Genomic DNA, 16,253 nt, shown 5'->3' with positions numbered 1-16,253 from the left:
ATTTAATTTTAACCTGATGACAAGACAAGCTTGTTGCTCTAACAGGTGTGCTGCTTTATTTTTAGTCTAGTAGTAATAACCATAAAATATATATAACATCAAAACTATAATTGATCTTGGTTCTCTTTACACACTTTAATGAATTTTACAAGAAATTCTGAGACACATTTCTCAAGAGGCAATGTAGTCCCTTTGGGACTTGGTGGATATAAAGTCCCCACACAGGTACCTTCTGGTACCCACACCATAAAGCTATACCTCCTGGTGGGTGGGACAGACTGCATTGCTTAAAAAAATCATACTGTTACACATGTGTGCTTCTAACGCCCTCAGAAGTCAGGTGAGTAACTGCCAATCTGTCAAGCCATAACGTGTTCGCAGGACTTTACCTTGTCAGCTTGTGTCTTCTGCTGAGCTTCTAAGTTCCCACCCATAACAGAATAAATATTGATCCACCCATCAAAAGTGGCAGCAGAGAAGACTGAAGGATTCCTAGGACACCACTGAACATCAAAGCACCACTGACTCCGAATGGGCAACTCGTAAACCACCTATCACAGAAAGAGAGAAGGCAGAAGCACAACATAAATAGTCCCCGGCTTTCCCCAAATTACTTGCCCACAGCAGCTGTGTCACACTTTATTTACATACCACCATTGTATACAAGTCTCTTATTTTTGCTTCATGAAGGACACATTTGCAACTGAGTTAGAGCACATTGAGCCCAAACAGCAGAAAGCCACAGAAAGCTGCTATACAATAGGATTCTGATTGTAGAACAAAATCCAAAAGCAACAAGTCAGTTTTGCTCTGCTTTCTAAGTGCTACTGTATCAGAGTACTATTGTATTGTCGCGCCTGCTGTTAACCAAGGGAGACACACAAGAAAAACAGAAGCCAAAAGGCAAGAAGGTGTCATGAACAAGAACATGTAAACAGAAAGAACAGTCTGGAATAACAAATTTGACAAGGAAAATAAAAGGCTACAGAAAAAAGCAGAACAACAGAAGAGGACTGTAATAGCTGCAAATGAACCATGAAGGATATTGCAGCCAACAAGTTTCTGGTCCAGCACTCAAAAATTCAAAGTTCAATTCATGACCCAGTCACAGACTTCCTGCCTGATGTTGGGCAACTCACTAACACAACCTTGACTTTGAACCTCCAGTTTGTAAAATGAAGAGATTTCCTTTATGCCTCACAGGCACAAAGCACAGAGAATCACAGCTTCCTTCTCTGTGGGAAGATGATCTGCATTTTCTGTTCCCAGATATAAAACCTTGCATTTCCTTATATTAAGATGTAGATTTTTAAATTTAAAAAAAAAAAAAAAACCAACAAAAAAACACTAGAAAACCCCAAATATCCCCCAAAACCAAAGAAATCTACCTTTCCCCCAAACTTACCAGATCAGTCATTCTATATAACTGTACTGTCCTTACTACTGAAAACCTTCCCAATTTTTGTAATACTTGAAAATTTTCTGTTCAAGAAAGAGCTCCCTAACAATAGTTTATGCATAAATGTCTAACTTGAATTTGGACTCTGCAAATCCACAGCAGCATGCATAAAGATGAGCCAGCTGCACTAAAATTGTTTTTTAAATTTTTTTCTGCTAAAACACAGTGAAGACTTTTGTAAAAATTAGACATCAGGAACGTTTCAGAGTCTGATTCTCTTCTAACCACTAGACATCTGCACAGAGTGAGTATCAAATTCCATGAAATCACAATAGCAGCATTTCATGCATTTTATGAAAATTGATTAATTTTTTCCCATGCCTCCAAGGCAAAGGTGGTTAGTTAAGTGAAATTGTCCCATGAAATGAACCCAGCCTGGGGCTCCCAGCTGGACTTTATTCAGTATTGTTAGAGTAATTTCCCCATGCTATCATCAAGATCAACTGCGTGAATTTTGTTCAAAGTTCAAAATTCAGTTTTATCCAGAAATTCAGCATTGAATGAGTAGGTGTGCAGAAAAAATTTTTACACAGTCCGGTGTAAAATCTAATCACCTAATTCGGGTGATACCTAAATATTTCAAAGATGGAAATTTTGAGGTACATGACTAGTTAAGCACAAACACGTGAAACCACTGTACTATGAATAAAGTTTACACACATATTTAATTACGTTATTCCCCTCTCAATGGCCCTAACAAATGCTCCTCATTCTCCTTCAAGTTTCCCCTACAAAAACTTACTACTGTAGGAGAAGGAAGAAGAAACAAATGGACACAGAGAACACTACATGTGTGAACATAGCAAGAGTAATCATAATTAACTGAAACTAAGTTTTAGTTAAAACTTTCTTCCCTCTATGATCTCTGGACACAGATATATCAGAGAAAAATCTCTGCCTGTCTCTGTTGTTTTCAGTCTGGATATGGACAATACTTTCATTCACTCCAGACAGAAAGAGTGCAGAAGACATACTGGAGGAAATTACATTGGCACTCCACAGGGATACAGAGAAGCAACACACACATAGCATAGCAAACAAGTCTATAAAGCAGACCATGTGTACTTATAGCTGTGGTTATGTACCTCCCCCATACTTGGGTTCCAGCACAAGATCCGGTTGTCTTTGGCGCTACTCAACAGCAGTTCAGGGTCAGCCTGGCACCAAGAGACAGAGAGAACTCCCCTAAAATAGATCAGAAAGAAATCAGTCATATTTCATACCCAGTCCACTCTCCCACCCTGTCACCAAGAAGGCAGCATGCACCAGCACTTAGGCTCAGAAATGCTAGTTCTCATCTCTATCCTTAACCTGAATCACTTGTGAAACAAAGCAGGCCTAGCAAAAAACCATAGTCCTCCGAAGTCCAGTCTCCCGGATGTCTGCCTTTTAAAGACAGAGATCCCCCTGAAAAAGCAACACAACAAGCAGGCCCTCACCTCGTGTGCCCTTCCAGCTGGCTCAAAGGAGAGGTAGCAAAACGTAAGTCCCATATTTGGATCACTGGCAAGCGGTCATCCTCAGAGGAAAGGACTAGCTGGGTTGCAACTTCTGGATGCCAGGCCATTCCTGAGCAATGCATCTAGGGACAAAAATAGCATAGGCTGAAAATTCAGCAAAGCAAGCTGGCAATAGCACAAATGGCCCAGAGCCATGTCACTGTGCACTTAGCTCGCCTAGAATGCTTGACATAAAGCAAGTCTAGCAATGTCTTGCTGTGGGAAGCAAGTATTTCTACCTTCTCTACACAGCAAAAAACCCACTAACCATACAGAAGTTGAAGGATTACTTCAAAGTTGACCTAGGAAGACAGCTGGGATTAAAACGCAGGAGGCTTCTCATAAATGAGATGTGAACATAGAAATTGAATGCAAGGGTGCCCTAATTTTAGGAACAGCTAGGGGTCTTGTTTCTCCATTTCATTAGGGAAAAAAAGAGTGAGGTGCTTTGATGTTACAGCTCCAAGAGAAACAGTCCCAACAGCTCCCACAATAAAACCACTTGATCCCAAGAGCCTGTGCCACTGCTTTGCAGTCACATGTGGCATGTTGTAAGCTAGTTAGAATCACCATCTTTCCTCCACTCACTCTGTTGCTGTGATCACTGACTTTGATGATAGGCTCATTCTTCCTGAGGTCCCAAACCACAGCCTTACCGCTGGGGTGCGCGGAGGACAGGATATGCTGCACCTGCCGATTCCAGGACACCACACTGATGTCTTCATGAGGCTGCCAAGACAGGAAGGGCCACACATCTATTATCCCCATATTGAGGGAACACTAATCACAGGATTCTGTCACTAGCTTAACTAAGGGATTTGATGATATATAGGTTCCTCTGTTCTATCACTGATCAACTAACTGGAAATAGTAGCAGCACTGACCAGAAAGACTAGGGAGCATGGAAAGTCCTTTACTCAGAGAGTAGAGTGGACAGTCAAATTCTGTGGGGAACATCACCTGGAAAAGCAGCTTTGCATTTTGGGAGCAGGTATTGGATTCTGCATTGGCCAAATGTGTTTTAAATCAGCCCAGAGAGAACTGCAGCTGAGAGAACGTAGATGCTTCTGCCCTGACTCCTGGGATGAACTTGAATGGAAAGATGACCTTGTGCAACATTTCAGGGGTGCAGAGAGATGGAAAATGATGAAGCATTCAAGGCTAATTGTTGTTACTGGATCTACCACAACGCAGGAGATAGGCAAGGAAACAAATGGGAGGCTTATTGGAGGAAAAACCTGGTCTGCTTTCAGGCAAGTTTACTATGATTTTTCCACTTTTAAGAGTTGATTGCCCTGAATAACATAATCAGCATCAGAAGATCAGAAGCTTCTTCCTCTTCAAACTCAGGAAACACGATCTGGGAGTAATAGCCAAGATGCATTAAATGGCTCACTGGCTCTGCTAGGGATATTACTTTCATGAGATATGAAAAGCTTCAGCCTGAAATAAATTCATTCCTCAGAGAAGGTCCAATAAACCTTCTTAATCCATCACACATGCCCCAGCTGGATCACAAGATAAACTGGTCAGTTATTTGATTCAAATCCACAAAGAGCTTACCCATCCATGCAAAGTGCATCCTTCCAGAGCTTGTCAGCCTATCTCCCCTCCCTTTACAACATTCTTTCCACCTCCCCAGAATGAAGCCAATCAGTCACTTCTGATTCATCTTTCTCCTGACAGACATCAAGGTCATTCCCCCTTCACAGACTGACTAGACCGGTATGATTCCACACACTCACATATTTTTGCCTTGCCTACTGAGATATAAAACTGCAGGGGTATTGCCCAGAAGAAAACTCGTTTACCTGTGATTTAGCCCCTGGAGTCATAGGTACACTGAAGTTATTCAAGTCCCAGATGAAAATTTCAGAATCATTGGCTCCAGAAGCCAAGAGGTTACTCTGTAGAAAAAAGAAAAGCTCAGCTGAGTTTCCTGCTCACAGGGAAAGAGGACAGGTTTCTTAAAAATAAATGTAAGCAAAAAACCCAAAATCTTCCAAAGTCAGACAAAAGCTGCATTTCACAGCCACTGGTAAGCAGAAAAATACTAACCGGATTATAAACCAAGCACATCTCTGGCCTCTGTGCCTTCAGCTGTGCCACGGTACAGACCTGTTTAAAATTTGGCTAGCAAGCTACATGTGCAGATGGCTGCTGTTACTCATCCCGAAACTCTGCCACAGGCCTAGAAGCCACTGTCTCTGGCCAGCTGAGCCTTTGCCCTGCATCCCGGCACCAAGGACATTTCTTCTGAGAAGATGTGGGCTTCCCACAAGGGTCTGCAGAAACTTTCAATTTGCCTTCGTGCTACCACAAGAACTTGTGTTCTGGTCGCTACTTGCTTATGTTGCAGTCCCTTCAAGTGTGATCAGAGCCCCACTGAATTAAACACCAACTGAACAAATGAAAAAAAGAAATTCTGATTTCAAACAGGTAATGGTCTAACATGTAACAGTATTACAGGACACATTTTTACGGAGAGGTAAGAGACTTGATCAAGGTCACAGAGGAATTCAGTGGCTAAGCTGTGAACAGAACCCAAATCTGAGTCCCAAACCAGCCTTGTGTCACAATTATCATGCCTCTTTCAAGTTAAAAACTGTTCCTTCAATTTATAAATCTCTATACACAAGGGAAAAACATATTTTTTAACATGCAGATTAACTTCCCTTTAGTTATAAGTATCTTAATGTTGCATACCTGGAAAGGGTTGAAGTCAAGAGCTCGAACAGGACCTGAATGCTTCTCTGTCTGTCCAATTACAGGCTCGCTCTTTGAAGCCAAGATGCGGTGCACACTGTACATTGTCAGTACACCATTATCCCCTCCACCAATGATCACTCCGGAGGACTCTGGAGACCCATTTCCAAAGTTACCCCAGATTAGCTTATGAAACCTAAAAAAGAAGAAAATAAAGCTGGCATAAGCCACAATATTTGGTGGAAGTCAAGACACGCTCTGCACTACCAAAAACCACATCCGTGTTCCACCCTATCAAACATAACCACCAGTTTACACCTTAACCATTTCCCTTTTAAGAGGACTGTGGCTCTTGCATGCGAAAAAAGAAATGAGCTTCCTTCCAAAGACTTTTAAAGGGAACTTACAAAGGAAGAGCTTGTCTCTCTCTTTTGTTGTTGATTTTGTTTTGTTTGTTTGTTTAAAATGTTTAGGACCTCATATGGGATTTGGTGGGTGAAATTCTCTAACCTACACTATATAGAAAATGAGATTAGAGGACTACATACCTTCCTTTCCAGAACTGTTATATGAAAAACACGTTTACCCCCTTTAAAATCTGCTAGTTAGAAATCAAGACTGTGTTTTACACTGGGTGCAAATGTCACCCACACTGATGAGCCTAAGAAATCACCTTGTCTTAAAAAGCTGGAAGGTAAGTTTCACTCTGCCTCTAGTCTCTTTATTGCAAATCATTAGCCCCAGCAAATTCACATGATACAGAATGACTCTACTGACTGACCACCGTATAAGTCTTTTCAGATTTCTCCAATGGTAAAACTGCTCCACTATTACACCCAACATGATTTCTGTCAACAAAAATGTTCAATTCTTGAAGACAGAGGTCAACTGATCCAAAAGATCACTGTATACTCCAAAAACATGACCTCCTCCTCTCCTTTCTTGTACCAGAAAAGTCCTTTTCAGTTCCACTGATTGATACATCAGTATGAGCCTCTAGTACCTGTTTGAGGCAGGAAGTGTTCCTTTCTGCTTCATGTCCAGGGAGGGATCCCTGAAGTCAGCCTCAAAGATTTCCAAGGTGGCATTTGTACTGAAGGATGCATCCAGTTGCTGGGCAGATGTTCCTAGCAGAAGTACAAGGGCAACACAAGTGGGCACTTTATTCAAGAGCACAAGATACAAAAAGAGCAAGGCTTTGGAAACCTTTTCTTCATAGTCAACACAACCTTGGTGTTGTGCCCATTCAAAGAGAGGACATGTTTGAACACCTCCAAAAGAGAAACCAACAATTATGACAGACTTTGAAAGAAATCAGAACTTCTTCAAGAAATTCTGGGCACCAGGGCCACTGTTGTGCAAATAACTTTCTCTCTTGAGATAGATATAATTCATATACCCTTTTCCAAGCTGCCACAGCTTCTGATATTAAGGCCTTACCTAAATTACAAATACAGTTGCATCACGAAACCCAGCTACAATTATGATCCCAAATACTTCTGTATACTGCTTCTCAACCATGACCAGATGTCTTGATCGGACCTTCTAAACATAGTCTACAGCTAAAGTTCTTCAACCTTAGCCAATTAAACACACCCCGGCGACCCACAGACAGCTAGCAGTCACACAGTGGTGGCTTTCTTCCTTGTCCCTAGCTTACAGAATAAAAGCTAAAAATTGATTTAACGTTGCCTAATGGGACATTGCCAGGCAAATAGTCACCCAGTTACCACAGGGATGCTTTGCAACTGCCTATGGCATGGAAAGTGCCCAAGAGACTATTAAAAAGCAGTACAAATTATGAAACTATGCAGTTTCTAATCTAAAGCAGACTGAAGCCAAGACCTTTGGTCCAACCGAAACTCTGGCCTTATTAGAGAAACACAGAATAGGCTATCTACCCCAAAAATGGTAATGTTGCTTTTAAGGCAACAGTTGAACTTTTGTCACTTTCTTTTGACAGTCATCCCGGAAAAAAAATCAAAACAACATGGCAACGCTGCACAACCCAGGCAGAAGACAGAGCTGACTAGTTCTCATGTTGGGCAGACAACTGTGGTGGGTTGACCCTGGCTAGTCGCCAAGTGCCCACCAAAGCCACTCTGTCACTCCCCTTCCTCAGCTGGACAGGGGAAAGAAAATACAATGAAAAGCTTGTGGGTCAAGATAAGGACAGGGAGATCATTCAGCAATTACCGCCATGGGGAAAACAGACTCAACTTGGAGAAATTCGTTTAATTTATTACCAATCAAAATCAGAGTAGAATAATGAGAAAATAAAACTAAATTTTAAAACACCTTCCCCCCACCCCTCCCTTCTTCCTGGGCTTAACTTTACTCCTGAATTCTCTACCTCCTCCCCTCCAGCGGCGCAGGGGGACGGGAAATGGGGGTTGTGGTCAGTTCATCACACGTTGTTTCTGCTGCTCCTTCCTCCTCAGGGGGAGAACTCCTCACACTCTTCCCCTGCTCCAGCATGGGGTTCCTCCCACAGGAGACAGTCCTCCATGAACTTCTCTAATGTGGGTCCTTCCCATGGGCTACAGTTCTTCACAAACTGCTCCAGCGTGGGTCCCTTCCATGGGGTGCAGTCCTTCAGGAACAGACTGCTCCAGTGTGGGTCCCCAATGGGGTCACAAGTCCTGCCAGCAAACCTGCTCCAGCGTGGGCTCCTCTCTCCACGGGTCCGCAGGTCCTGCCAGGAGCCTGCTCCAGCATGGGCTTCCCATAGGGCCACAGCCTCCCTCAGGCTCATCCACCTGCTCTGGTGTGGGGTCCTCCACAGGCTGCAGGTGGATATCTGCTCCAGCATGGACCTCCACGGGCTGCAGGGGCACAGCCTGCCTCACCGTGGTCCTCACCACGGACTGCAGGGGAATCTCTGCTCCGGCACCTGGAGCACTTCCTCCCCCTCCTTCTTCACTGACCTTGGTGTCTGCAGGGTTGCTTCTGTCACATATTCTCACTCCTCTCTTCGGCTGCAGTTGCACAGGTTTGGGTTTTTTTCCCTTTCTTAAAAATGTTATCCCAGAGGTGCTACCACTGTCAATGATTGGCTCAGCCTTGGCCAGTGGCAGGTCTGTCTTGGAGCCGGCTGGCATTGGCTCTGTCAGACATAGGGGAAGCTTCTAGAAGCTTCTCACAGAAGCCACCCCTGTAGCCTCCCTGCTACCAAAACCTTGCCACACAAACCCAATACAGCAACCCAAGCTGTCAGTTCCACAGAGACACTAAACTCACCTACTGCCAACTCAGTGAACAGGCTGACTTTGTGCTTCAGGAAATTAAATTACTATATTAACGGTGAATAATGAATTATATCAACAAAATGAAAATTTAAAGTTTTGCAGAAGTATTGAAATTGAATGTTAACCGAAACAGGCAACTTTAGGGAGAAGAGCTTTCTATTATTTGACTGTCAAGCCACATAATAATGGCTGAAGACCAACAAAAGTAAAAGTGAGCTTAAATGAACATGACTAGAATGAACTTTTTTTCCCACAGACATATGAAATATGTAACCTTATTTTGTATTATTTTTCATAGCAAGCGGGTGTTGGGAGTTCATACAGACTTAATTAGAAGTTAGATCAAAAAAGACACATATTGACCCTTTGAAAAATCACTGGCCTTTAAGGTGTCAAAGTTGGGCATAAAAGTAATCCTCTACCGGTGACTTTAAAAAAGTAACGGCTGTAATGTTTTCATTATATTGCTTGTAAGTTTTCCAGAGATTATTAAGGTGGGAATTGTTGAAAGTTAAAACTGATACAACTCTACATAAAATCTCTCTGTGAGTCATACTTTAACAATTCACAAATTGTAAAGAACTTTACCTGTTGCTAGATAAATGGGGTGGTTGTTTGCTGGACTCCATGCCTGGACAGCTGTTCGCTCAATTTCCTTTAGCTTCATTTTGTAGGCTCTAGGAGAAATTTCACACAGTCGTTAGAATAGCCAGATAAAGTCAACATGAAAATAATCACACCGGTATCGAATTATCCCCCTTACCAAGATACCACGAGAACAAATTGCTCTCAGCAGAGAGACATTACTTGCTCCTTCCTGAGGTAGTGAATACATCATTTTACTGGAATGAATTAGGGTATTTTAGAATTCATTAAAAAAAAAACCCCACAATCCCAACTGTCTGACCCCAAATCTTCTTTCATATATAGCTCTCTTTTTCATATACCCCAATTACAGGAGAATTTCAGAAAAAGGAAGGGGATCTAAATTAAACAACATACTCAAGTCTTCAGTCCAGGCTGGTTTAAATCAGCTTCAGAAATTAATTTAAACAAATGTGTTTGCAAAGCACTAGCTGCTCTCTCTGAACAAACTGATGTCAGTATATACATAGGCAAAAAGGGAGCAGAAGGAATCTCAGGGCAGGCTAAATTCCAAGCAGAAAAGTGACGTGGCAACAGAAAACAAAGTGCAATGATATCACATGCCAATTCAGTTAATGTACTTTGTTCTTGTTCCTCTGAGAAGCAAAAGGAAAGTCATTTGACTTTCTGCTTGAGTTTGTAAATGGCAGGATAAGGTGAGAAGAAGCGATCCAGAAGTAACTACTGGGTTTCAATCTCAGCTCTGACAATTCTTTTTATTTACTCTGGATAGATCAGCTGACACCTGTAAAACAGGAACACAACTTCCCCATGTCACTGGAGCGAGATTAGTTGGGCAATAATGTGGCAGGATAACTGAAAGTCAAACATCAACAGCAGGCAGCCAGGAGGCTGCAAAACTGAATATAAATACAAATTATTGTTCCATGTAGGATCCCATTCTTGCTGAGGAGAAAGCACCCATCTCAGACCATGCCCAGGCCTTCTAGGCATGTCAGCAACATAAATGATGTGTGGACATATCATTCACAGGTTAGCAGGGTCACTCTCATGAGCAGTTCCTAAACCTTTCGAGCCTGGCTGCAGTGCAGTCTTTTAACTCTAGCTAAATAGAGCTGCTAACTATGCATTCAGATGATATCATGCCAAATAAAGTAAAACTGTCAGCAAGCAGCAGGGCAAAACACTCTGCATCTTGCCAGCTCGCTGCGATTAACCTCTCCTGGTTACTTGACACTTTGTGTTAGCCGGGCTGACGGTTAAACCACAGTCTGCACCACATGGCCCTCTGTTCAGATGCCGGTCTACAAGTGCCAGTGCTTCAGAGTATGGCCTTACTCAGGCCAGAGTATGGATATTTGTTTGTAACCAAATTCATAAAGGTAGCTTGCTGTGGCCAGCCCACTGTCTGGCCAAACCATCCAAAACCAGTTTTGAAAAAGCCTTCTGTCATCTTGCAGCTTATATGAAGCTATGGCCTCCTGAGACCCACACAAGGGGAAATCTGGCCAGCATTACTCCTTGGGCTTGGACCTTCTGGCTGATAACTCCACACCCTTTTTAGGGTTTCTTCTCCACCACCAATCAGAAGATAAGGACGTCCTCTCTCTCCCCCATGCACTATCAGGATATGCTGTTTGATTAGAATTTATTTAATGCTTTTTAGCATTAATCTGCAGCAGTATCTCCCAAAGCTCAAACTGCCTATTGCTATTCTCACATTAACCTATCCCAACTTAGCTAAGGCCCAGAGGAACCTGAACCAAACTCTTGTACAATAAAACAAGTGCAACTATTTCCTCATGCAGCCTAGGAACAGAGGTGGAAAGGTCATCTCCTCCTCATCACCATAACAGACCTCTAAAGCTTACTTTCCAATCTTCCAGCACATACTTTGTGGGGTACTCATTAGGGCTCCATCACATTCTCTCTGCCAAGAAGTTCCAGTGCCTACTCAATCTGTCTCCCATACTAGCACAGGAACACTGTCCAGGTCTCCCTTCATCAGCAGGGGAAATGAAAATATCCCCAGGAGGAGTCAGATGAACCTACTAGCAACAGCCTACTGCACAAGGCACTACCTGACTCCACTGATGTGGGGGAGCAGGACAACTGGTATGTTCCTTACCAGTCCCTTTCTTGCCTCTTCCTCCTCCAGTTACAATCCATCACTTGTAGGACCTGGCTGTACATACAGGCCTCACTGCTTCTTAGCTTTTGAGGGCAACTCCCCTGCGAACATTATTAGACGATGGCTAAGAGACCTCTTCCCGCTAGTAAATTAGTAAGGAAACTGGTAAGGAAACAATGAAGAGCGCAACCATCACAAACTTTGCCAGGTGAACGGTACAAGCTCCCACTCTTTAACCTCTGTGCTGGACTGACTGCATGGCTGGCACAAGTTGCATTTAACACACAAACAAAGATAAGCCACAAAAAATGTGCAGAACAGTATTGATCAGTTGTCCAGCTTTTCTTGTTCATAGGGCATTTTGCATAAGAAAGTCAACATTACTGTTTTCTTTTCACAAACTTACGCCAGGACAGAAAGTGAAGGTAAAGCATCTTTCCCATGGTAACTCACCTAGACATAGGAAAGCAAACAAGGCACCATTTAGAGTGGCTCAATATCAACAGAACAACTGTAGAAGTGCTGGATCATAGGTATTGCACAGGCACACTGTGTCCCTGGGTCCTCAAGGCACAGCAGCAGTAGTGCCAACAGACTTGAGAAGGCCCACAGGAAATGCATAAGAAGCCAAAAGATCACAGTACCACACCATCTCTTAAGCACCTGCTATCAGTTCAGCTCCATTGCAGCTGAGGTTCTGCAGGGATGCAGCAGCACCTCCTCCTTAAGTCAGTGGGCTCTGAGTTTGGAATGGAAAAAAAGAAGCCTGATTTGAGTCTTACTCTTAGAAAAGGGATCCTTCTATACACTGTGCATGTCTGTATCCAGGACAGGACTCAGGATTCTTAAAGCAGAAAAAAGTCCTTCTTTAGCAACCTCTTGTGGCTGCCTGAGAAAAATTCACAAGTATTGAACTCCTCCACAGGAGAATTTTTATGGAGATGTTGCCACCTGCTGTTATCTCCCAAAATAGCATCTAAGACTTCTGAGAAAGCTCATGCTTTTCTCAGGACCTCTGATTAATTAATCATGACAATTTCTCCTCTTTCTTCTACAGATATCCAATTACAGATCTAACGTATTAATGAATCTCAGCCCCGAAGGGAGTCGCAGGACAGAAGCAGCATTTCCCCACAGTGTCCCCCAGCCATGGTTTCCTGCACAGTGTCCTTAAAAGGTAACAGTGTCTGCAAAGCAAAACCCAGCAGGTCAGAGCACTCCCCACCACTGGGAAATGGAAAGCACACAAGTAAACAGTGAAAAGTAAAAGCACAATGCAAACAATGCTGACAGAGGCAAAAACTCCTCATCTAAGTTAACTTGAAATACTTGTGGCTTTAGAGTACACTGTAGAAGACCATGGTTGTTGTTGTATCAACTAATTGACCCTCAAAGCTGCCATGATAATCATCCATGCTATCACTCTAGTGAGTCCTTCTCTCTCTGCACCACCCAAATACTGACAATCAGAAATTCCCTCCTACTGACTTTCCCAATCCTCCTCCTGCCACTGAGCACCCAACCATTCCTCCTTGAACAGTTCCTGCTGATATTGGACTTCCAGCACAGCACACAAAGGACCTGATAGCCTGACACCCCCCTTAGCTAAAGGTGAAACTTGGGCAGAACAGAAAAGACTTGTCCAAGGTCACCCAGGTGACAAGCTGCCACCCTAAGAATTGAAAAAGGCCTCTCAGCCATGACACAATGGTTAGGACACAAACTGTCCTACAGTCTCCACATCCCAGCATCAATTTTAAATCTTTTTACTTCCCCTTCCCTTTGCATTGCTCTGACACTCTCCTTTCCCAGCTCCCCAATACCCTATAACCAGGTTGTTCTCGTAAGTGCTTATTATAAACCCTGATTACAGAAGGCACAGAGACACTAATCTCAGCTAATCATTGGTGTTTGCAAGGCGGGGTTGTTGCAGGGCAGGGCTCAGCACATTCCTCCATGACAGCTCCCATGGTATATAAAGAAACTTCTTTTGCTAAGTATTGCTAAGCGCCACAGCACTGTACAGACGGGAGTGCACATACACGTATCTAGTCAGCTTGCTCCGCACAACAGCATTACACTGTATGATAGTGAAAAAGAGGGAAGGTCTAGGAAGAAAGCATTGACCTCGGACACCGGGTGTCACAAACAGGCTCTCGGCTACGCCAGAGGCCTCTTCGCGGCGCGGGTCAAACAGCTCAGCTCCCCCCAGGCGCCCCCCGCCTGCCGCTGCCTAGAAGCCCGCCCGCCCGCCGGCGGAGGAGAAACAAGCTCCGCGGCTCCCGGGGCAGAGGGGCAGGGACAAAGCCATGGGACCTGGGGACGCAGCCGGCACAGCGACACCGGGGCGGGCAGGGTAGCAAAGCAGGCCTGGGCTGGGGGGGACGGACGGGGGCGAGGGGCCCGACCCCGGGGCGCAGCAGGGCAGGGGCGCCGTAGGCGGTGCTGGGCCGGCCCAGGGCGGCTCCCAGGCCCCTGCCCTCGGTGGCGGCGCTGAGGGGTGCGAGGGCCGGGGGCAGGAGCAGCCGCTCGCGTCAGGCCGAGCGGAGCGGAGACGGCGGGGAAGGAGGGAGGGGGAGGCGGGCGGCGGCCCTTACCGGCTCGCTGGCCGTCCCCGCCGCGCCGCCGGCCCAAGCCCGAACGGCTCCCGCTGCTGAGCCCTCACGACGGTGGCCGCCGGGAGCCGAAAAGGCCCCGCCCGCGAAGCTCCACCCGTGACCCCGCCCCTGAGGCGCCGGAGGGAGCGCGCGCCGCCCGCCTCGCCGCGCCTGCGCCAGCCTCAGCGGGCGGCGGGCACCCTCACCGCTGTGGTTCCGCCGGCGACACGGCGGCTGCTGGGCAGGGCGGGAGCCGTCACCGCCGACAAGGGTGCGGGAGCCCGTCCCCTTGTGGGGTTTGGCCACTACCGCCCTGCAGATGTGTCTCGAAAGCGGGGAGGGGGGAGAAGGGTGCTGCTTTCAGTCCCTGCTGGCCAGGTTCGGGGTGCCTCTCCCTCAGCCATGGCACCACGACCGGGGGCCTCAGCAGCAACCGGGGCTCAGCACGGGGCTCCCAAGCCAAGAGGCTCTCAGGCACCTTTTCTGTTTTTAAAGATACTTGAATTTGCTCCATCCACTAGTCCAAAATGGTTCATGCTGTAGGCCAAGAAGCACCATAGCTGGAGCTGGGGTCTGCTGCCTCTGAAGTCACCCCCCTCAGAAGAGCTTTGCCTCAGCTACAGATTTAAGCCTTCCTGAGAGGGCATGCAGAAGGGAAAGGCACACAGCTTAGGTATAGATTTTCCTAAAAGCATTTTAGTTGCCAGGGGAAAAAAAAAAAAATGCAGAAGGGCCCAGACCTCCTTCCCTCACCTCTTTCTTGTTTTGAGAAAATTTGCCTACACTACAAACCCCACTTTTAAGGATTTCTGAGCCATATTCTCTGCCCAACCCATTATGCCTTCCCCATGAAGAAAAACATCATTAAGTTACCAGTTAGATACAGGCTGGGTGTGAAACTCCCCAAAGGAGGAGGCAGCAAACACTGCAGGGGCAGGGCAGGGCAGCTGTGTGGTATGCTGCACAATACGCTGGATAGGCCCCAACCTGCCTCTGTGCAACTGCTGCATTATTATTGTACATACACCAAGATAAGGTTCCTATTACTGCTTTGATCATTTTCATTTTACTTGAAGACTCTTACAACTCTCACAACATTGTATATAGTGCTGTCACATAACTGCTCTGAAATGGTAATTCTTACTCAAGTATCCCTAAGGAGTTTTCCCCTCCATAACACTTTGTAACAGAATTGAGTTTCAAGGTCCCCACAGCTCAAAAAAATACTTTAAAAATCCTTCTGTGGTAAAACATCATTGTCTTATTTAAAAGCAAGCATTTCTGTAACTAGAAGAAAAGCTGACAGCTTACAAAAGCCCATAGGAATGGTGATTGTCCAGCACCTCCAAAGAAGTTAGTTTTATTTACACATACACATTTTTATGTCCTAGCATTCAGTCATATAATTCCCTTGAACACAGACCCTTTAGAAACACCTACACTGAGATAAAGCTAACTGTCCTCTAGAATCTGGGGTTAAAAATCTTTACAGATTGAAAAATCATGAATCACTGTCTTCAAATACCTGCATCTCAAAGCGCAAAACTATGAGTCATGACAGAGCATTGAGAGCAGAGCACAGCATCCAGTTTATAGGCAGCACCCAGAAGAGCCCAAGCCCTTCGCCTTCTGTGATCACCCACTCCTGCAGCCAGCCAGCGGAGTCTAAGACATGGCACTGCGGAGCTGAGAGAACTTTCACTGTAAATCAGTACCGAAAGTACTGTCTCCTCCAGTAACAAGGGGAAAAACTTATGTTAAGGGAAGAGTGAAGCTGGAAAAATCTAAGATCCTAATAAAATTCTATGTATAACTTTCCCAAGGAAACTGCTGATGAAGCCATAGGAGGCCCTAGACCAGCGGTTTGCAGCAAGACAGGCGGACTTCATGGGTCAGACGTAACTCCGACCCTGGTGGATGAGCTCCGGCCATACAGGAGCAACCTGGGCATCTGTGCTCTTGGACCAAAGCCCAGGCGCAGCAGAACAGGTCTGGCCAGAGCTGGAC

The 16,253-nt window shown here is 45.1% G+C and overlaps 1 protein-coding gene across 1 annotated transcript in view; it reads right to left on the bottom strand.

Annotated features, from left to right (window-relative positions):
• Positions 1-10,161, bottom strand: part of SEC31B (SEC31 homolog B, COPII coat complex component) — a 34,566-nt gene extending 24,405 nt beyond the window's left edge. Inside the window, exons 1-9 of the mRNA XM_059821395.1 lie at positions 10,139-10,161; positions 9,501-9,589; positions 6,668-6,791; positions 5,665-5,860; positions 4,770-4,865; positions 3,547-3,687; positions 2,899-3,041; positions 2,545-2,644; positions 390-551 (exon numbers count right to left, since the gene is read on the bottom strand). Of these exons, the coding sequence (XP_059677378.1) occupies positions 390-551; positions 2,545-2,644; positions 2,899-3,041; positions 3,547-3,687; positions 4,770-4,865; positions 5,665-5,860; positions 6,668-6,791; positions 9,501-9,579 (1,041 nt within the window). The 5' untranslated portion in view covers positions 9,580-9,589; positions 10,139-10,161. The remainder of the gene's footprint in view (positions 1-389; positions 552-2,544; positions 2,645-2,898; positions 3,042-3,546; positions 3,688-4,769; positions 4,866-5,664; positions 5,861-6,667; positions 6,792-9,500; positions 9,590-10,138) is intronic.
• Between the last annotated feature and the right edge of the window lie 6,092 nt (positions 10,162-16,253).

This window comes from Gavia stellata, chromosome 9 (assembly GCF_030936135.1).
Source record: "Gavia stellata isolate bGavSte3 chromosome 9, bGavSte3.hap2, whole genome shotgun sequence".
NCBI lineage: Eukaryota > Metazoa > Chordata > Aves > Gaviiformes > Gaviidae > Gavia > Gavia stellata.
This window is presented reverse-complemented; position numbering and strand designations above follow the sequence as displayed.